The 23,723-nt window shown below is 41.9% G+C and overlaps 1 protein-coding gene across 1 annotated transcript; it reads left to right on the forward strand.

Annotated features, from left to right (window-relative positions):
* The first annotated feature begins 2,346 nt into the window (after window positions 1-2,346).
* Window positions 2,347-19,262, forward strand: LOC139463642 (aquaporin AQPAe.a-like). Its single transcript, XM_071244912.1, has 6 exons — window positions 2,347-2,544; window positions 8,470-8,657; window positions 15,616-15,826; window positions 17,388-17,468; window positions 18,678-18,789; window positions 19,177-19,262. The coding sequence occupies exons 1-6, from the start codon at window positions 2,347-2,349 to the stop codon at window positions 19,260-19,262; spliced, it is 876 nt and encodes a 291-aa protein (XP_071101013.1).
* The last annotated feature ends 4,461 nt before the right edge of the window (window positions 19,263-23,723 follow it).

A 23,723-nucleotide genomic window follows, 5' to 3' on the forward strand; every position in this document is an offset into this window, starting at 1 on the left:
CCGAAAACCTGGTTCAATTTCCAGTTGTGAATAAAGTTTGCAATCCATTCTTGGTGTCTCCTGATGTGATATTGCTTAACTTTATCTGAAACTGGCGTTAAACCATCCTCACTCATTCCTTGTACAGGCGAGGCGGTAGTTTAGCCTAGTGGTTGAAGCGTTTGCTTGTCACGTCTATGGCCCGGGTTTAGTTCCCCTTATGGGCGCAGTATGTGAAACCGGAATATTTTCCTGAAAGCGGCGTAAAACATTACTCACTCACGGACTCAAACTCTGTACTCACTGTGACGTTGTTATTCGATATACGTCGACAGAAACGCAGCTTCTAGTATTTTACGTACGCTTTGCCTTCTCAAACACTCGACTCTGTAAAAGCTAACGATGTCTTATTTTGAACGTTTCATTTCCACTGAAACACTGAAATACAGTTCGATAACTGTGTGGCTGTTGTAAGCTTAAATTGAGTATGCTTTTGTTTCACTGAATAGATTTTAATATATTTCGTTAAATGGCATCATATACGGGGAGAAATTCGTGAATCGATGATTTGTTATTTTGAACGCACTTTTCCAGTTATTTTTCTTCACGGGGTACAATAAATGTATCACCTTTGCCATAAACTCACCACCAGAGCTGTTTATATCTATGTATTTGTAAACCCAACCCAACCAAAACACACCCTTGATCCACAGGGCCCCTATTAAAGCAGATTTCACAGGCTTAGTTTTCGGAGGTCATGGATAGAAGAATAGTATTGTGCTGTGAAACATATTTAATAACATAACCTATTTTCATCTGTCTTATCATAGCCCCGACTTATGGGGGTAGTGACGTCATAAAGAGCGGTGTAAGTGTCTAATGTCAATTACTACCGCCTTACAGTGAGTGCACAAACAATATCTTAAGTATCTCATTAGTGTATTATAAAGCAAACACATTCTCAAGTTACAGACCAGTTAAAAAATATATGGGTTCTTTAAAGCTTATAAGTTATTAAAACGACTTGATGTCAACATGTCGGAACAACGACACAAAGCAATTTGTCAAAGTGTGTGAGTTAGTGAGGGATTTGGGTTTTATGACGATGGAACATGTGCTGATCTTGCTTTTTAAATGCCCGGCCAAAACCTCTATGATGAAGGTCCGCTCCGCGACGTCTTTCGTTCTTTGCGGCCTTGGCTGTGTGAGGATACGGTGACGTTGGTTTCCAAACCCAAAAGAGTCGTGACCATGACCACAGAGGTAGGTACCAGCGAGGCAGTAAACGTCTCGCGACGTCACACGGACCTTCCTCCAACAAGCCATGATAAAAGTGGGATATACTGCTCAACCAGCCTAAGAAGCGTGTTCACCCGGAAGGATATTCTATCATAAGGAACTTTTATTCCAAACCTACTCAATATTTAAACCTTAAGACATTCCACAGCGAAACAAACATGCTGTCACTTTACAATAAGACCAGATGATATACTAACTTCGCAACAATCCCGCAACACCTGTTATTGACCGTCATACAACTTTGACGTGAAGGATAATTATTTGAATCGATGCAAACACTGCGCATTATAATCAATTTGAAGTATTAACTCAGTTATTTACTGACTTCTACACTAGTATCCCTTAATTGTCAATGCTACGACGTACGCAGCTTTTATGTACAAAAATGTAACTTAAACAGTCTATGTGAAAGAATGTGTCAGTTCTGCCGATGAAAGCACTTATTCTTCGTCTTAATAAACTTAGACAGCAGTTCAACAATTCGATGATCGATAAACATCTTTGAGACATCACCTATCACTATGTCAATAGTCATTATAATATTTTTTATTTAATTACACCCATGTTTACTATAGAAAGTCTCCGCGACACTTTCCCTCTTCATTTTTTTCCGTTGTGAATAAAATGTATAATGTTTTACATTAGGGTCTTATGCTCTGCCAATGTAAAAGGGCCACAATGTCCAATGCAGGCAACGGAGTTCTTTCAACTCGTAACGCTCCGTTGCCATGGACTGATAGGCCCTGCGAGGTACCTGCATATTGACAAACACATACTCTAACACCATTCGTCGACACTTATCTATTGTGAAAATCTCTGCGTTGATCAAGATGTGACATACCAACAATTACAAAACATTAGCAGACAGGTATGATATATTTTTGATCAAAGGTTTTCACAAGGCGTATGTAATCATCACCGCGGTCACGTGACAAGTCGCTGACCAATCGACGTTTGTCCAAATCTTCACAGAGGATTTAATCGCTCGCTTCAGCTTCAGGGTTAAAGACAGGTCATCGCAGCTGTGAAACAAGCTAACAGTGTGGAATTGCTGCTGAAGAAGTGACAATGGAGGGTTATTATATTCATGTTGCAAACAAACTCCATTCAACAAGATTCGGCACCAATGTCAAGGCTAAAACATGTGATGTCCGAGAACTGAACACTGCATGTTTCTGGAGGGCGGTTTACGCCGAGTTCCTTGGGACGCTGCTGCTGACGTTTGTTGGGTCTGCATCTGTGCTCTTTGATGGCAACAAAATTACGGTAAGAAATTTGTTATGGACATATGGTTATTATGAAAATTATCATAATATAAATATAACCAACAAAACCTTAATGACAGAGAAGAGTCCAGTGTACGACCCGACTGCATCATAACCCTATGTTTATTAATCCATATCATATAGTGATGATACCGGGTGTTCACGAAAAGGTTACCGTATCCTGCCCCACTGGTGACACCCGTCGTAAACACATGCAAAGGCAAGTCATTTGTTCACCTGAAAAACACGGAAACATCCGGTACAAGTCAAAATAGAGAATAACGTTGGACATAAAGCGACATAACCAGACTCTCTAGTTGTGATAAATGCCAGAATGCTATATTAAAAAGCATGACAAATTGTGAGTTTGTGAGAAGAGAATATTTTATCATTTATCAGTTGCGATTATCAGTTTTTTAGATCAACTGACAAAAAATGTGAAAAAAAATATTACTAGAAAAAATCGCCCTTTCAATCATCGCATACAGCTGAAGGCCATGCTGAGTTTGATGCAGCTTCCATAGTGGGTTTCCAATATCAGTTAGCTGTGACCGTAATGTTATTGAAGAAACGTTACATGTCAACGAGGTGTTGAAGTTTCGTATAAACTTAATGTTCACAAACAATGAAAGCCGTTTCAACAGCACTGTGTCGTCGTAACTTAAATTACTTACTGAGGTCACGTGTTACTTTTTGTCTTCCCGACTTTTAGTATGGCTTGGTTGCTTCATTTTATTCGACTGGGACACCAGAAAGGGGCTTCAGACATTGTACCCATGTTCGGAATCGAACTCGGACCTTCGGCGTAAAGCGAACGCTTTAACCACTACGCTACCCGACCGCCACCACCTCCTTAGTATTGGGGGCATTTAAGTATTGTGATAGTATAGAATCTAATCTGGAGCAGAGAAACAAGCGATTTATATTATGAGTAACGACTAATTAAGTCGCCTCATACGACGGGTTGCTGGGGACTTGTTTTAATGCGGGTGCTCACTGGGTCCAACACTACAGATTTCCATGTAATATTTAACATGATAGACCGCCTCCGTGGTCTAGTGGATAGAGCGTATGTCCGCACTGCGGAAGGTCGGTGGTTCGATACCCGGACTCATCATACCAAAAGAAGTTAAAAGATGATTCTTGCTGTTACCCTGCCTAGCGCTCGGCATTAAGGGGCTAAAACAAGGACTGGTCGGCTCGGAGTCAGTATACTGTGTCTGAGTGGGGTATCCATGTTGAACTGTGGCGTGGTATCTCAGTGTGCTAGCACTATAAATCGGCATCAGTCCGGACTAGTACAAGCAGCCACACACACAGACACACACAGACACACACAGACACACACACACACACGTGCATGCACGTCGCTATATAAGTGCAATAATCGTGGACGCGACGTTAAACCCAACTTCACCTCACAGCATTATGAAAACTGAGTGTGCTAGCTGGGGAACTTGTGTTCAACATGAAATAGTTTCTTCCAAAACATTTCTGCAACGTGTTGAAAACATCTTAACAACATGTTATCAAATAGTTTCGCCTATGTTATAGCATGATGTTCTTGAAAAACATTTTTAAAACATTTCAATAACACTTTGAATAATTATAAAACATTTACACTTTATTCAGATGGTTATACATATGTCTACACAATTTATTTAAAACATGATGATAACATTTCATTAAATATGTTTTGGCAAAACATTTCGGCAACGTGTTGAAAACATTGTAATAACATGTTATGAAATATAGTTTCACCTGTGTTATAGCATGATGTTCTTGAAAAACGTTTTAAAAACATTTCAATAACATTTTGAATAATTGTAAAACATTTCTAAAACGTTAATTATATGTTTTGACAAAAATGCTTTTGAAAAACTACAATGAAACCTTTTGAAAATTTTATGAAAATGTTATATGTTAGCTGGGAGGAGATTTGAAAGTCCACGAAAACAATGTCCCAACTGAAGTGACAGCTTGTCATACTTGGTGAAATTCATTTTAGAACACGCACAATTAAGAAAATCATACACGACCCACTATTTCTGGGCCACAAATGTCTCATTTCATTCACACTCTGGCTTTGAATCCATAAAATCTTGATATTGACAGGCCACACCACTCAGATACCTGGTGTCAAAATATCCGGCTCGTCTGCAGGCCAAAAAGCGGCTGTTCAGTCATACTCAGTTCCATTGGTAATCATATTGTACAACAGGCTCGATCATTCCCAGTACATCTTCAGGTTAATGTTGAACAACATCATACACCGGGGTTGTCATCTTGCTTCATATAACTAGTTACGGAGAATGTAAACACAAGATTGTCAGCCAAGATTGAAGCACTGCAATAGTCAGATTGTGACGAGCCGGAACAAATGTATGTTCGGGAGAAGGCGGCTCTATAAATAACATGGTCAGTTACCGCCAGATTCAAACATTAGTTCCATGAGAACGGAAAGACACAGTTGGAAATGTGCGGATTAGAAATGAAACCCGAAGACATGGACAGCGGACAAAAAACAGGCGAGCGAGTCTGCATGTTTGCTGTTTCATTCGTTCTCGGCCTTCGGTCGCAAAGGGTAGTTTGGACAATGAAAATGCATGAATTTCACTAAATGTCCTGTGCATGACGATACACGTGAGCAGAAAGGGAATTCCCTCGACTGTAATATTGGGATTCACGTAGTAATAAAAGTAGTCCGCTTCGGTGGGCATGGCTTAATGTTACATTCACTGGGAACTGAATGTAATAACACGTGACCACTTCAGCTAATCAGAATACAGGAATTACAATGAACACAACAAAATAATAATTATAAACACATGCTCATGATATAGTTGGAAACGTACAATCGAGATTTTTTATGAATATGGAAATAATTTTGTCGCATTAATTATAAACACATGCTCATGATATAGTTGGAAACGTACAATCGAGATTTTTTATGAATATGGAAATAATTTTGTCGCTTTTAGTTATTATTATGTGAAAAAAACTAAGAAATATTTTATTGAAGTGTCATACTTTCTTGAAACACATTCACAGATTTGAGAACCGCCAATAAGGCTTTCACATGGCGGGAAGCAATTCTCCAAGATATCGTGCACCTTTCTTCACACAATCATCTCACATCGCTGCAAAGGCACAGTTAATTTGTACCAATAGTTCAACCAATATCAGTATTCGATAATGTGGATTGTACATACGTGTTTGCATACCATAATTTATCATGTTTCCAAGGGGTGGTCGGGTATCGTAGTAGTTAAAGCGTTCGCTCAAGTAGTCAAGTTCGATTCCCGACATGGGTGCAATGTGTGAAGCCCATTTGTGGTGTCCCCCGCCGTGATATTGCTGGAATATTGCTAAAAGTGTCGTAAAACCATACTCACTCACTCACTCATGTTTCCAAAAATTTTGGAATGCCTATTGGGTCGTTAAATGTTGTGTAACACATCTACTTCGTGCCTGACCAGGTCGGTGTGTGGCGTAATCTGTGTACAGCATTGTCCAGAATAGTGTGTCACAAATGATATTGGTCATTGCCTGCCATATACATTTCAGTTTGTCATGGCATACACGTGTTGTGTTCTTAATTCCTCACGTATGAAATCGTATTGCTTTAAATCTCTAATACTGTTCCTGATCAGTCTGGCTTTTCATGCCTCCTATCTTAAATGTCTGGTTATCTCGAAGTGCCCTGCTAGGTTCGATATACGGAGGACCAAACACCATACGCCAAAACATTGATACAATAATTCTTACCATCTAACAGTACCCAGTCATTAAGACCAATGAGACACTGTTTAAGGCCAATTGTAATATAGAATACTAAGAGATAAATATGTGTTAGTTCAGAAAACAATGACTGTCAAAACATCTAAAGTTGCAGTAAAACATATGTAGAATGCAAAAACGTACATTTGAAAGAATCATTGGCTACATTGGCTATCGACTACAATCACTCCCTTTATTTACAACTGAATACAAATAAGAAAGTACTTTCTGTTATAAGTAAAAAAAGGCCCAAATTAACTTAATCTCATTAAAATCAGGTCTTTTACTCCGATACGATACCTCTCTGCGTTACGATATGAGGATATTCCTCCTTATGAGGAAGTTTTGTATAGTAGGAGTAATAGGTGGCCATGTGGTTAAAGGTGCCGTAATGCAAGCTGCAGAGTTGCGTCCCTTAGTCATTCAAAATCCTAGATCGTCCCTGATTTTGAACATTCGATGGTCGGAGCCATACTCACTCGCTTAACATGAAAACAGTTTTCTATTTTTTTCTGAATTTCTGTAAAGAAATGTATTGATTTTATAACCTGTGTGTATAACCTGCCAAACAATCACATATTATTGTATATATATATATATATAACATTTGAATACATTGCGGATAATGTGTGGCAAGAATTGTATGAACAAAATAAAGAACATTTGTACCTCACGTGTGTCCACTGTCATGACATAAGCGTTCATGCACAAGTCGTTTAACCTAGGCTCTTTGAAAAGAAACCTGAAGTCGACATGCCGGAGGATGCTGGTTAAAGCATGACTGCCTCACGACAGATAGTTTGTCTCCATAGTTAGTTAGTTTCCATTCGCACTAGTATACTAATATATATCCGGATTAAATGTTTGGTGTCAGTGTCACGAGGTTTAAGGACCTTCACCTTCTCCGTGGGTGAGCCGTGGTAACTGAATCCTATTCATTGTCAGTGATACATTTACAGCGACAGCAAGGGATTAGAGGTCTAAACGTCCCCATTGTTTACGTTGTAGGGGTCAAATTCAGGTTTCAGTGAAAGAATATTTTTTAAAAAAGCTTTATCACAAGCATAACCATTGGAAAATGAAAGAATAATTATAACATAGCCAGCGTAACTAGTTGAGGAATTGCTTTGTTCTTTCAAAGATGTACAAATAGACAGGGTAGCAGCAATGTAAAGAAAATACCCACACGGGTTTTATCCTTGCCGACGTAATACACCTCACTGTGGTGTATCTGGTGAAGTCAGTAGTGGACCAGAATGCCTATCAAAGAAGTGGAGTTACACTGGGTTCCATCCTGCTACCTATGTCATTCCAATCCGAGACATCGCATGCAATAAGAACGTCGTGTCAAGGCCATGCCTCTGCTGTCTGTGCACACTGACCAGGAGATGCATGCATTTGTCCACAGCGGCTTCATAAGGTTTTCGTTCAGCATGACACTTTTCAATACCAAGCCAATATTTTTCATTGCCAGATTGAATAAAATCTTTAGTACTCGACTTAATGCTGAATAATGTTATGATCAAACTTGTCATATATTTCGACATTTATTTCCATGAAAGGAGAAACTGAACACAACTCTAGAACATTTTGTTTTGCTTTGTAATTATAACAACGCCAAGGGGGCACGGGTGGCCCAGTCGTCTTAGGCGCCGCGATTCGCCGTGTAGAGTTGCGTCCCTTGGGCACGCCAGAAACATATGATTGTGGGTTCGAATCCCGGTTCGCCCCAATTATGTTTCTAGGTTTGTCAGCACCATACCCGTGCTCGTGGGTTTCACCGAAGTGATAAATGTCTGAGACCTGCATCGCTTCGGGCTTTCCTCCCACTTTAAACTCAACTCACTCACTCACTATAACAACGCCAACGCCAGAAACGTCTTAAGTTGTCGCCGAAACAGAGTCCATTGGGCGAAGAAGGCAAAACAGAGGTGAAATTTATATGAAAGGATCACTGAAAATCAGTGTTGACACCAGGTATTTGCGTAAAACATGAGGCTGAATAATTTTTTCCGTATTTCCTGGAACAATGTTTTTAGGTTATATATAATGCAGTGTTTGTTATGGTCGATCCCTTAGCATTGCAAAGAAGAGGGTCGATAATACTGATTAAAAATTAGTTAATATTATTCTCACTGTCTTTCAGATTTCTATGACCTTTGGCCTCGCTATCATGACGTTGATACAGATGATCGGTCACGTGTCTGGAGGCCACGTCAACCCCGCCATCACCATCAGCTTCGTAGTGGCTCAGAACATCTCCGTCATCCGGGGACTGTTGTACATCCTGGCCCAGTGCTGCGGAAGTATCGTCGGTGCATACATTCTGAAGGCGTAAGTATATTTAGACATTGGTTCGTCTGCTATAATCTAATCACATGTCTGGATACACCTTAGAAGATGCGGGATAGAATTGATCTTCAGCATTCCATGCTTGCTGTAAGGGCCCAGTCACACATTCAGGATTTTTGCTGCCGTCCTTGATAGGACCATTCGCGATTAAGATTTGTCAAAACTCTGATCAAGATCCTGTGATTCGTGGAGGGAAATTCACAAACAATCAGATATTGTTCAGGAAGCATCACGATTCAGCCGTTTTCAGCCGAATTCGTCCCGATTCTCCCAATCTTAACCCGAATCTGATCCGATTAGTATCTTCCGCATGGTAAAAAACGACCGAATCTGTGCCGACAGCGTCCCGATTCTCCCGAATGCGACTCGACAGAGATCAGACAGTGACCGGACAGTGAACCGACAAAGACGGTTCGCATTCGGCAAGAGCTGGACGCAATCTGGACTCAATCGACAAGAAACGGCAATGAACAATTCATGACCTTTCATCACGACAGCGTCCCGATCCACAGGACACTGTCCAGACAACACAGGACATTGTTACGATTTTGATCCGATATAGCAGAATATGTCACAACATAGTAGCGATTGTAATCCGACTAGACAAAATCGGCTGAGTTTCCCGAATGTTACGGGACGCACCATACTGTCGGGAGTGCTTGGCCAACCTCTCTGGACCTTTCCCGATCCGTAGAACTCTGTGGTTAGACTCGCTGACTTGGTTGATGCATGGCATCGTATTCCAATTGCATAGACAACAACAAACAAACACACAAACATGTCTTGATAATAGAACATGAACATTGTATGTTAATGCTATGTACGAAAATCACCCTTCAAATAGTGTCCTCCGAAACGAGCCCTTCCCGTCCGTCCTGGTGAAGAGCTGTTCGATATTTCTTCATGAAACTTCGTATAAATATCTGTTTTGTCAAGAAATTGAACCTTTTCTGTGGTTACGTGTGTAACAAATGGTATATGTTACCTGCTATCATTTTCAGGATTTTCAGAGACAAGTTGAGAGAGCACATACATTCGATACAACATGCTTCGTTGTAATGGGGGCGGGGTGTAGCCAAGTGGTTAAAGACCCCGAGTTCGATCCCCACATGCGTTATTATGGTGTCTCTCACTCTTAAACCATAATCACTCATTCACTCATTCGATGTCAGGCCGCCCCCCGTATTTTTGTGTTTCTAATCTGGTTTTCCCAGGGGGAAGGTTTCTTAATGCAAAATACCTATTCAAGACTTTACCGATCTGCACCAAATATTCGACAATTTAAACATGTCTGATCGACCATTGAGAGCAAGCTGTACCCGAAATCCGAAATTTGAAAACATTGTGGGAAAAGACAATAGGAGATATAATATGTTTTTTTATTTATTAAATTGAATAGGTCCACAATCTGCGATGTTATAAACGTTTTTGACATAAAGCTCCTCACAGCGATAGCCCGTTTACGGAGCTCCTGTTAATACAATCTCCTGAAAATCAGATCTAAGTTGTCGCTGCCGCTAAACAAAGATCTGAGGACATCCCATTACGGGTCACGTCAGGACGACCTTTCGCGAACTTTGACCGACGACTGAAATGAGTAACAAGAAGTCGACATCAGTCAATTAGAAAGCAGCTTTCTCGAGCTTTACGGCACTCGTTTCAACCTAGCGAATTCAATTTCGGTCTACGCTTGAACAATATATTGACACAGTTCTCGATTAATATTTTGAAAACTGAACAAACGAACATTCTGGAATGTCCAATATATAGTAGAGAAGGTATGGCAGTGCTTAGTACGTACTGTGCAACGCCTCCTCCGTTCAAATGTTTATCCCACGGAACCAAGCATTCGTCACCACTCGCCCCTTTCCGTAACCTGCAAGAAGACTTGTCCCCCTGTCGATGAATGTTGTGTGCGAAAATACGACAAACCAATCGGAATGCGCGCATGATTTCAAGTTCTTCGTCAAAGAAACAATCTTTGATTTTACATATGTCTTGCGTCTAAAATATACCCAAGACACAGTTAAATGTGTTCAATCATACAGTATAATTCCGTATGTCCAGATATGTTTTAAATTGCATCTGAAATATATTTAATATATGGGGAAATATATATGTGAACCATTACGCAACGAGTTGACAATTGTTTTAGGTATGCCCGTTTGCTCTAAGACGGAACCTGGTCACAAAAATGGCCACGAGAACATATATACATGTATCTTTGCGTTATTGATTTCCGGTATACCAACCATCTCATAGTTGTGAATATTTATTGAGGAATCGATATTTTTCTAGCAACCTGTACTTTTCTTGTTCAGTTATCTCTTGTTAATATAACTACGCCAACTCTCTAAATCCAACTTTTAATATCTATTAAAACAAAAATAAACATCTTTGTTAAAGCACTAGTTATGGAAGTGGATTGTCTCTTTATATGTAATTGCAAGCTGGTATACATTAAATTTATACCCAAAAGCAATGTCTGACAAGTCATATTTGTAGAAACATGTAGTTCATAAAAGGGATCATTTGGTACATTATGTTGCTTTATTAAGTTTAGGGTATATCGCCATCATCTCTCCATATTTCGTGTACTGGGATCTTCATGTCACCGATTGAACTACAGATAGAATAAAACCCATCAACCCCCACACGTATTCGCCGTTCCTCCAACCTAGACGTGAACCAGGACTACCATGGAAAATATGAATGAATTCAGCCATCTCTATGGTCACATGTCCACTTTACAAAATCTAATATTTAAGAACAACATATATTTTATTAATCGGTACGAAAGTGTCTTTTGGTGTTTTTTTAATGTATTTTTCTGGAGCATTGGCTAACTTGGTCTGTTTATTACAACTACATTTATAATAATCGCCAACGGCCAAAAATATCCACAACACAATATCACATAAACAGATAAAGAGAGTTTAATAGAGCGTGAATCATATGTTTTGAAATCGGTTATGAATTCATTACTTTCATATATGTTTTACTTCTTGGTATAATATGCAAAGGGACATTACACGAAATGTCGTTTTTGAAAGCCAGGTCGTATTATATAGCTCAAATGAACGGATGTCGCATCCATGTGAGCCGTTTCCTGAATGTAAACAAACGCACGTGTAGGTTTGAATTCATCACATTTCTGTTATATGTATACACTGTGGTGTGGAACTGGCAATCTTCAATTTTCCACATTTTTTTAAACAAATGCATGCTGCGAAAAGTTAATTAAAACACTCGGGATTCTATTGATCGAAGTACTCATATCCTGACGCGCATTCTGATTGGCTCGCGCTGTTCGAAAAATGGCTGTCTTCGATAGTGAATCCTTCAGGAAACAAATGTGATTTTACATACGTCTTGTATCTAAAAATATACCCAAGATACAGATAAATGGGTTCAATCATTACGTAAAATAACTTAGGGCCGATGTGTTTTAAATAGCATCTGCAATATATATGATATATGGGGGAAAGAGACGTTGGAAGTAGTCCCACGAGTTGACAATTCTTTAAGTTTGGGGCGTTTGCGTTTAATGGCTACTAGAGGGGCACGAGGTGCTATACGGCTTGTCTCGGAATAACACGTGTTGGTCACAAATGGGACGAGCCTTGTCTTCCACAACCTAAATAATATTATTTTCTTTGTTAGTCAATTTGAATTTCTATTTGATTTCAGCTATCATAATGGTGAGAATGTAAGGGAGGAGTTGGTAAGCTTTTCTGTTAGTCTGCAATCTCGAACCGATCTGATTAAACAAAGTCAGACCTTCTTCAAAACGCACTGTGATGGCATTACCAAAACACACACAAAAATATAAATGTCATTTCATTTGGGATGAGAGGGCAAATTTCAAGATTCTTGTAATGGCCGCTTCCAAGCTGATGGCAGCGATGTTACCGAGAAAGTAACGAACGCGTCATGTGCTGGGGAGGAGCTTGTCATGGCCAAAGGGAGAAAATTGATTGATTGTATTCCTTACGGTAAAGTTTGTGGTCAAAGGGAAGTGGTTCCAGCTTGTTAAATAGACTGTGCTCCAGTCTGGCTAAAAGCGAAAAACTTGCGGCACGTACCACAGTGGAACCAGTTTACAAGGTAGTTTCAAACGGACTTACGGCCCTTGTAAAGCTCCCTTCGGGCATACTTCTACCCTTGCGGTCGGCAGACAATATAGTTATGCTAAGTCACCACTGCGCCCGAGTGTGTCCTTCAGGTCAGCATGCAAACTTTAGACACCGCGTTGTACTTTATCAAATAGAAGTAACTGTGTTGATAAAGCGACAAAACCATTTCCATATCCAATAGAAATCTCTGCATAAAGCTGTGTCGATTGTCCGATTCCCACTGTGTCATGAGCATGTGTTTATGAATCACTATCACATGGTAATGATACAAGGTGTTCGCGAAAAGCTGAGCGTATCCTGCCCCACCGGTTGCACCTGTCACAAACACATGCAAAGGCTAGTCAATTGTTCACCCGAAAACACATGGGAACATACGGTACAAGTCATAATAGGGAATTGCATCGGACATCATTTTTGTCACTGATGCGTCAAATTTGGAAATGTCCTCCACATGTCTACTATAAGAAAAATTGAAAGCTTTAATGAGGCCGTGAATGTTGTAATCCTGATCAAAAAACTTCTGCGCTTTTTGAAATCTTGGTAGAAAGAGCATGCTCGGTTGTATCTCAAACGTTGTGTTAAGAAGATAATCTGTGAGCTATACGCATGTCCAAACGTCATTCGACCTTGTAGCAAGGGAGATAACCATAAATTCCTAAGCTCCTTGTCAGTGCGTGAATAATAGCTTAACACTGCATGGACCTTACTCTTATTTATTATTAGCATATCACAAAACGATTATCTCCCTTAGACGATTAACGGCGTTGATGGTGCGGCATCCCATGCGTCTGATGTCTTGTTGTAAATATGATCAATCTTTCAGAATATCCTTGTGGCACAGTAAATATCATTGTAAATATCATTACCCAAAAACATTTCGTCATAAATCCATATCACATTACATGTACATCAAAATTTTGAAGTCACAATACATTTTTTTTTTATGGCAAGTAAGGTGCAGACTACATGTCGTATATTTTAGGATTTACCTAAAGCCGTGAAGTTAGTAGCAGTATTTATGAGGCAACCCGACTCTCAACAACAAACAAACAAACGAAACAAAAATAAAAGAAAAAATCATTCAGGAACCCGCAGCGAGTTGATCTTAAGGCCCCATTACACAGGGCTGCGACCTTTGTGCCACCTTTGAGCGATCAAAAACTGTCCAGGACGCTCAATGGTCACCTAACCCAGAAAATCACATTTCTATGTAACTGCTCCAGCAGTTGTTCAGCAGTAACTGCTCGAGTTGTTCAACATCTGCAACCACAATGAAACACTGCAGGTACAAGCCCTCTATTTATAGGCAGACTGAGGAGGCACTACGGGTAGCTCAAAGGAGGCAGAAAAGAGGCAGAAGCATTTCCATGGTGTTGCCGTGGTCGCCGAATGGAGGCATGGTGGTCGCCAAAGTCCTCGTTCAATGCATGCTGTTGGTCGCCCAAAGCAGGCACAAGGGAGGCAGAAGCATTGCCCAGATTAACGGGAAAATATTTCAGCAGAACGCAGTTATTACCTGGCGACCATTGGGCGATCACTGGGCATTCATTCTGCAACAACGGCAATGTTTGTGCCTCCCTTCTGCCTCCTTTGAGCCACTTTTGAGTAACCAACCTCCTCGGCGACCTTTGTGCGACTTTTTTTAACATGTTCAAAAATTCACGGCGACCATGGCGTCCGTGGCGATGTCTGAACCTCCTGAGTACCACCTTGGAACGACCTAGGCAACCATTCTGCCTCCTTTGAGCCTCCAACGACGACCCGGCAAATTTTATGGTCGCACACGGGAGTCACAAAGGTCGCCATCCTGTGTAAAGGCCCCATTACGTGTCCAGTTTCTCCGGCAATATTGGCCACCCGATCACCAGTATAGAGTCCTTCACGACAAACACCCGTGCACCCTACCCTGACTTCCACCAGTATCGAACCTTCTGACCTTCATGCTATTCTTTAAAAGGTCCAGGTTAGGAAACCGAAAATCGTTTCAGATAGCCCCAGTGGGCATCGGAAGGCCCACTCGTCTAAGGCGCCGCAATTCGCTGCGCAGAGTTGCGTCTTTGGGCACGCCAGAAACCTATGACTGTGGGTTCGAATCCCGGCTCGCCCCAATTATGTTTCTAGGTTTATCAGCACCATACTCGCGCTCGTGGGTTTCACCGAAGTGGTAAAGGTCTGAGACCTGTATCACTTCGGGCTTTCCTCCAACATTAAGCTGACACGCCGTGATATAACTGGAATATTGTTCACTCACTCACTCACTCACTTCAGATATCCCCCATCAGCGTGTTCTCAAAACGTGCAAGAGGTTGATAAATACCTCGTTCAGAACCTCTGTGAATTGCAAGCAGCCTTGTACCAGGCATTGTTAAGGACAGCTCATGGCCGAGTCTGAGGCACGTGTTGCAGCAGCAGAGCATAAATTCCACGTGCATCAGGCAAGGACTACTCAGACAGTAGTAATACAAACAACAAATGGTTGGTTTTTTTTAATATTTTCCACCTGAAAATATTTTGTCATATTTTAAAAGTAGAGATGTGTTATAAGTCGGGAAAAGTCCTCGCATACACGGGCTTCTTTCTAAACGTTATGGGGGCGGTCGGGTAGCCTAGTGGTTAAAGCGTTCGCTCGTCACGACAAAGACCCAGGTTCGATTCCCGACATGGGTACATTGTGTGAAGCCCATTTCTGGTGTCCCCCGCCGTTATATTGCTGGAATATTGCTAAAAGCGGCGTAAAACCATACTCACTCACTCACTCACTCTAAACGTTATGTACATCAAAACGACTGGTACACTATTTTCAGCGTCACACCTGAGATGCACCGGGGCTACCTGGGTGCTGCATACGTCAACACCGACCTCGGGATCACGCAGTTCCAGGGAGCGGTCGTGGAGTTCTTTCTGGCCTTCACCCTCATCATGACCATCCACGCCACAATTGACCCCAACAAACCCAACATGGGAAGTCACTCTCTGGCCATAGGTCTGACTGTCGGCATGCTGCACTTCTCAGGGGTAAGGCGACACTGTGGTTGTGGACATTTCATGAGAGAGTATGGGCCACTATGGGTTGTATGCGTTTAGGGGCGTGCTGTGTCACAGGTGCATGAACAGATAAGTCTAAACTTATTATTTTGCCATTTTCATATATATAAAGGGTCTGCGGATCAAACATGGATTTCACACTATTACCCAATGGCATGTTGGACATCAAACCCGGACTGACCGCCTCCGTGGGCTTGTTGTAGGGCGTCCGCCCGGAGAGCCTAAAGTCCGGGGTTTGATCCCCGGCCGCTTCATACCAAAAGACGTTAACAGATGGTACTTGTACTGAAACAAGGACTGGTCGGCTCTGAGTCAGTATACTGTGTCTGAGTGGGGTATTTATGTTAAGCTGCGGCATGGTATCTCAGTGTGCTAGCACTATAAATCGGCATCAGTCCGGACTAGTACAAGCAGCCACACACACGCGTGCCTGCACGTCGCTACATAAGTGCAATAATCTTGAACGCGACGTTAAACCCCATTTCACCTCACCTCACCTGTAATTGAGGTCATTACCAAAACCTAATGTTAAATTATTCGTCTTAGAAATCCGTACATAAACACATGGCAAAACCAGATACGACCAGTGTGTCACGCCTCGAGACGAATATGTCCGGTTCTTTGTTGGTAAGCTGTTTTTTGATTAGTCCTGGTATCAGTGATGTTGTTTCTTCGTATGTGATATCTGGCACTTATTTGTTAGGGCGCGGCCAATAGTTGAAAGACGACAAGATGGAAATGTGATCGCATTTCAAATCATAGACTGACGGTGGATTTATAAATCTATATTCCTAGTATATACGTAGGGTAAGAGAACTGGGTGATACTTGATATATGTGGCTGAATGGTCGTCGACATTCTCTCGTGATATTTGACACTATCAGGTAACAGATACCTCAGTAAGTATGAGAATTTATGGATGAAAAACTTCTTTATTACAATTAAGAGCGACGTAGGTTCTGTGCCACCTATCTGTGAGCTGGTATCCTCTGTGCCACTAATTGTGAGCCGGTGTCCCCTGTTGTTCTATCTGTGAGCTGGTATCCTCTGTGACACCTATCTGTGAGCCGGTGTCCCCTGTTCTTCCATCTGGGAGCTGGTATCCTCTGTGACACCTATCTGTCAGCTGGTGTCCTCTATACCACCTGTCTGTGAGCTGGTATCCTCTGTGCCACCTATCTGTCAGCTGGTATCCTCTGTGCCACCTATCTGTCAGCTGGTATCCTCTGTGCCACCTATCTGTCAGCTGGTATCCTCTGCCCCACCTAAGTGTGAGTTGGTATCCCCTTGCCACCTATCTGTGAGCTGGTATCCTCTGTGCCACCTATATGTGAGCTGGTATTCTCTGTGCCACCTGTCTGTGAGCTGGTGTCCCCTGTCCCACCTATCTGTGAGCTGGTGTCCCCTGTCCCACCTATCTGTGAGCTTGTGTCCTCTGTCCCACCTATCTGTGAGTTTGTGTCCTCTGTGCCACCTATCTGTGAGTTGGTGTCCTCTGTGCTTCTAACTGTACTGTATATTTTGTCCCCAGATCTCCTACACCGGAGCCAGCATGAACCCCGCTTGGTCCCTGGGGCCGGCAGTCGCCATCAACTTCTGGAAGGACCACTGGGTATGGTCGTCACATCATCCACACACTACAGCACATGTACATCACAGACCCGTGAAGATCCGGGTTAGAATAGGTCTTCAGCGTCCCACGCTTGCCGTAAATGACGACTAACGGGATCGGGTGGTCAGGCTCGCTGAATTGGTTGAAGCATGTCATCGAATCCCAAATGGGTGGATCGATGCTCATGATGTTGATCACTGGAATGTATGGTCCAGACTCGATTATTTACAGACCGCCGTCATATAGCTGGAGTTCGGCGCTAAACAACAAACAAACAAACACAGACTACAACATGTGTACATTATCATCTTCCCGAATCAAGGGAGTTAACTGACTATAAAAGTCCCGTTTCCACCCTTGCCGAACTAGGCTGTAATTCCGGATTTCCGGATGAATAACGAGTCTATGCATAGGCCAAATGGCGTATTGAACTAGACACCCGGTTCGTAAATAAAATGGATTTTAACTGCAGATTTTGGTAGACTGCAGGATAAGAAAATGGGCCAACTGGGCGTCGACAGATATGCCTTTTTAATCAAGGTGCTCAAGTGAGTTGATACACTTAGATGGGAAATAAAGGTCTTGATTATCGATCAGATCATCTTGACTTCGGCGCCGCCATTTTGTTCGAAGCAAATGCAAGTGATATGAGAGATGGAATCTGATTGGTCAATAGGAGGGACATAGAAGGGACATAACTCGTAATTGCCACTGTTGGCGCCACGATCGAGCCTGGAAATTCTAGCCCAGTTCGCTAAGGGTGGAGAGTCGACTTAAAAGTCGGTTAACGCCCTTGCCTCGGGACGATGGTACATCACCACTGCGGCACCTGTTCAACACAGGCTACAGCAAACACACAAAAATACTACAGCACATTGCACAGCACACACGACCACTACAACACACACGTGTACTTCACACACTACAGCACGTATAAATATATTATCGCAGTAAAAAGGAATCTGACATGTTTCATGCGACTCTTTTCTTATTTTCTTGTGTAAAGTTTCATATTCTATATATTTGATAGTAGCTGTCAGTGGCCCATTATATCATGTATCAATCTTGCGATTCGCGAAATAAGATGCTAAGTTCACATTTCTTTGACATATGTTGACTCTAATTTTAACGGACAGTTAGCACACCGCCTGATGGTTTCAGAGATAATTGGATAAACTGTGGACTGACTCGAATAGCAACTATGTGCAGGTATACTGGGCAGGGCCAATACTTGCGGGGACGGTGGCATCTCTCGTTTACAAGTATACAATCAACCCCTATAGAGGTGTACCCACGATGGAAGAAGCCGTGCAAACACTACGTAAGTTGAAACTCAACGTTTTAAGCGCATCTATAGCTGAATTGTACAATGTTTGTTTTCTTTGTTTATGTGTTTTTTAACGCCGCACTCAGCAGTATTCCAGCTATATGACGGCGGTCTGTAAATAATCGAGTCTGGACCCGACAATCCAGTGACTGACATCATGAGCATCGTTCCACGCAATTGGGATACAATGACATGCATCAACCAAGTCATCGAGCATGACCACCCGATCCTGTTAGTCATTCATTCATCAATGATAATGATGATTATTGTTCTAATACTTATAGTAATGATGAGTTATTTCAGTATCTTCTGTCACTAATTCGTTATACATGCAACTTACACTCATAACTTTTAATTTTTATGTTGTTTCCATCATTCCAGTTCAAGATCGGTCGTTCATCGTTGTGCCACGAGACTACGTCATGGTCGAAAAGAAGAACTACGTTAAAGAGTTCACTCAACTGTGACGTCACTTCCTGTGTGTCACATTATGGATGAATTGTGGATTCCACTTAAACTGTCCATTAAGTCATCGGCCTGGCATTCTGTAACGGATGAGCGAATCTAAACTCAAATTCTTCAACAACAGCTATTTTCCGAAAGAAAAACAATCCTCGATAAAAGTTCTTTTTCTTGGTTTTGGTTTGGTTTGTTGGTTAACGCCGCACTCAGCAATATTTCAGCTATATGACGGAGGTCTGTAAATAATCGAGTCTGGACCAGTCAATCCAGTGATTGACAACATGAGCACCGATCCACGCAATTGGGATCGATGACATGCATCAACCAAGTCAGCGAGCCTGACCACCCGATCCTGTTTGTCGCCTCTTACGACAAGCATAGTCGCCTTTTACGGCAAGCATGGGTTGCTGAAGATTTTATGTGCGCTTCATTTAATTATAATGCATTTTTTATGCATTTGTTTTGTCCGACCATGAAACAAATATAGCCAATACAGCCCATGCAAGTCTGTAGTATTTGACAAATCTAGATTACTGCAGTACCAGGAAAGTCTCTGGGCTCATTTTAGTAATATTTCAGAGTGAGTGAGTGAGTTGGGTTTACCACTTCGGTGAAACCCACGAGCACGGGTATGGTGCTGACAAACCTAGAAACATAATCGGGGCGAACCGGGATTCGAACCCATAGATGAAGAGAAATAATAACATAATAATGAACAAATATATGTCCAATATTGAATATTATTTTGGTTGTTTTGAAATATACTTTTGGGTATTTCATTACGTAAATTGATGCCAAACAGGTGCGTGTCTTGTCCAATTAAGATATACGATAAACTAACTTATTGTTTATTTATTCAATACATTATTTACTTGGTGTAAGCAGTCATTTTTTGTTGTGTCGAAAAAGCGTGCTATTTTTGGCATTGAATGTATGTCGTTATACATACACATATAACTCCATTTGATATATAGTTATGTCGTTCAGATATTAGGCAGTACAGAGTGTTTTGTTCGCTCACAGTATCCGTAAAGCTTCTAAATAAATAAAATCGTCGCACAGTACTTTTGTCGGTGTACGATAAAAAGCGGAGAAATTTACTGTTTTTCAACGCAGAATAAATTCTCGGACAACACTTAGAAGTGTCCTTTTTTTAAAACCGATTGAATATGTGCAGTTAAATTTACACCACCAAATGGGAAATTTAACATTCTCCACCTCTGCGTAATTTTATAGCCAGAGGTAGATCAAGTGCCGCGTGAGCGCAATTCTCGCACAAACTCCATTTTTGAGATCTTTGGAAAAAGTGCGTCAGAAAAAAACCTCGGCACCCAGAGTCTACCAATAGTCTACCCCAGTTTTGTACTTAATATATTTAACCGCAAAAGAGACGCAAGTCAAGGTTTTGGTTTGTGAAATGCACAAAATAGTAATTTATGAAAAGAAATGTACACAAACGTAAAGACGAGCATTGAAAGAAACCCAGTTCACTATTTACATCATTCATTTTGAACACGTCGCAGGAACGCAGTCGTTTCGTTTTGTTTGACTTTTTTTGCACGTGCAGCGCAAATCACATGCAAAAAATCACAGGACTCCTCTACATCTACACGTGACTGCTGTCGTGTGCAGGGATGATGTTCTTCGTAATCACGTCAGACCATTCCTCCTCGGGTCTCTATGGACTTTCGGGGCGGTCGGGTAGCTTAGTGGTTAAAGCGTTCGCTCCTCACGCCGAAGACCCGGGTTCGATTCCCGACATGGGTACAATGTGTGAAGCCCATTTGTGGTGTCCCCCGCCGTGATATTGCTGGAATATTGCTAAAAGCGGCGTAAAACCCGACTCACTCACTCACTATGGACTTTCTCAGAGTGAATAACATTCCTGTGATGCCATGGCGCCAATTGAGCATGTCTGGCACGAGATTGGGAGAGGTCTTCACAGCCACATTCACTTCAGGAACTGGAAGTCTTTTTAGAGCGGGAATGGAATGGGATTCCCTCAATCCATCTTCCAGAGACTTGTCAACGCAATGAAACGGCGATGTGCGACCTGTATCGCAGCTAACGGAAGCTATTGACACTTGTCATGTTTCTGTTTTCGGGATGATTTTTCAATAATCACGGATGGTTGCCATCAAACAATCAACGCCCATTTGTTATCATTTCTTAATATCATCTACATATTTTTTATGGTCTTAACGTCATCCGCACTTTAGGTACAACTTACGTTTCTTTTGCGGTTGAGTATACCTACAAACCTGTTAAGGCTGGGTTATACATCCTTTGTAGGTAAGCTCAGAACCTTTAGCCAGACCGAACATATCAAGAACTCACTTATCAACGTATCATATATGTGTTTAGTTCCACATGTGGTTTTACGCCGCTTTTAGCGATCTTCCAGTGGTATGGGGGTGGTCGTGTAGCCTGGTGGTTAAAGAGTTCGTTTGTCACGCCGAAGACCCGGGTTCGATTCCCCACATTGATACAATGTGTGAAGCCAACTTGTGATGTTCCCCGCCGTAATATTGATAAAAAGCGGCGTAAAACCATACTCACTCACTCTTCCATCAAATTCACGGGGGAGGGGTCGAGGACCGGAAATGTACCCATGTGGGCAGCCGAGCCTTCGTCGTGACAGGCGAACGTGGATGACAACAAGGGAGTAGTAATCGTATTATCGACGCAATCCGAAATCCAAAAAGGCTTTTACTGCATGGATACTTTTCTTTAGTGTATTTCCAAATGACGACATCCGATCAGCTCCGCCGTTCTTTTTGTCTGTTAGTTTAGACTGAAGAAATTAATTAACATGCGCCCTTTGTCGAAATCTTTATAGATCACGGTTAACCAATCAGTGTTTATGCAAAAATGCGTAAAACAAATATTGCCTCCAGCCTCCAAGTTTATTTAGCTGTCCTTGCAGACGGTAGCCCAGTCTCTGTTCACACTCAGTTGCGTTGCGTATCATCCGGGTACTCACGGAGAGAAAAACAATAACAAAGGCAACAACCAGTCCAGGGAATTGCGTTAGATCAGTGCCCCTTTAACTAAGTGGCTACCCCACCAAATGGCTTCGTTACGCCGAAGACCCGGGTTCGGTTAACGACATGGGTACAATGTGTAAATCCCATTTCTGGTGCCCCCTGCCGGGATATTGCTGAAATATTGTACAAAGCGGCGTAAAACCATACTCACTCACTCAAGCCAACATATTACAACAGCTTCTGTACAAATACTACACATAACAAGCTGACGGATACCGTCAATCCTTTAATAAACACCTGCCTTGATCAATCGCCTTCCTTGAATTAAGGCCTGGTCAAATTTTAGAAGGAAAAAGAGACATCTGAAACAATACTAAAATAACTTGATGCAAACACCTTTCTTTAAAACTCATGTCCTATAAACCCCGTCAAATGTCCTTCCAAAATACACCGCGAGGGAGAAGATAAAAAAAACGCATATCGGGAAAAAAAGGTCAGATATAATTTTCATCTGTCAAAACATGACATTAGAAACAGGAAATGACATTACAATGACGTCTCTCCACTGTCTGACACCACAGTGACCTCCAGCACCTGCCCAACGTTGACGATGTAGGCGATGTGCATGGGTAAACATATGTCCACGATAGGGTCGACGTCATCGGATGTGACGTGCTCAAGGCGACGTCGGACTTGCCTGTCACTGATGGGCCCTTCCTCTCATTCCTATCGTTGCCACTCGTGCAGATCCGGGGTAGGATAAGTCTTCAGCAACCCATTCTTGCCGTAGGCGACTATGCTTGTCGTAAGGGGAGACTAACGTGATCGGGTGGTCAGGCTTGCTGACTTGGTTGATGCATGGCATCACATCCCAATTATGTGGATCGATGCTCATGATGTCAATCACTTGATTTATCTGGTCCAGACCGCCGTCAAGTAGCTGGAATATTGCTGAGTGCGGCGTTAAACAACAATCAAACAAACATTCCTACCGTTGCATTAGCAATCTCTCTTGCAGTCCTGAAGCGATTCCTAAGATGGCTGACGACAATGTTCTGGTTTTGTCTTTGTGACGTCACACGAGGCGCTCCCAGACGTGGATAGTCTAGAACACTTCCTGTCGGCCTCTGACGTTCGAACCTAACCATCGGAGCTATGCAGCTGTAAACAATGTTTTTTCAACCTATTATAGATTTTGCAAAACTAAAAGCTGTAAAACATACTTAGTGACAAAAAAAAAACTATTATGCGTTTCAATGCCTCTCAGTATGTAACCAAACAAACATAATTCAAAGGATTTACGGTACCCTTATATGGATTATGCACACAAAAAACACTACCGATGATTCCACCTTACAGACACGCGATCTGCTGTTCATCTCAGCCAATCATAAAAAGTGCACTCCGTTTAAGATTCATAGTGAGTGAGTGAATATGGTTTTACGCCGCTTTTAGCAACATTCCAGTAACATCATGTCG

The sequence above is a fragment of the Haliotis cracherodii genome, unplaced genomic scaffold, assembly GCF_022045235.1.
Source record: "Haliotis cracherodii isolate W230 unplaced genomic scaffold, xgHalCrac1.p SCAF_1, whole genome shotgun sequence".
In the NCBI taxonomy this organism is placed as follows: Eukaryota; Metazoa; Mollusca; class Gastropoda; order Lepetellida; family Haliotidae; genus Haliotis; species Haliotis cracherodii.

Bases quoted from the DNA above. Each gene is read 5' to 3' on its own strand.
- LOC139463642 (XM_071244912.1), top strand. From the start codon at position 2,347: ATGGAGGGTTATTATATTCATGTTGCAAACAAACTCCATTCAACAAGA. The intron at 15,827-17,387 runs GTAAGGCGACAC...TTTTGTCCCCAG, and splicing joins GCATGCTGCACTTCTCAGGG to ATCTCCTACACCGGAGCCAG. The intron at 18,790-19,176 runs GTAAGTTGAAAC...CCATCATTCCAG, and splicing joins AGAAGCCGTGCAAACACTAC to TTCAAGATCGGTCGTTCATC.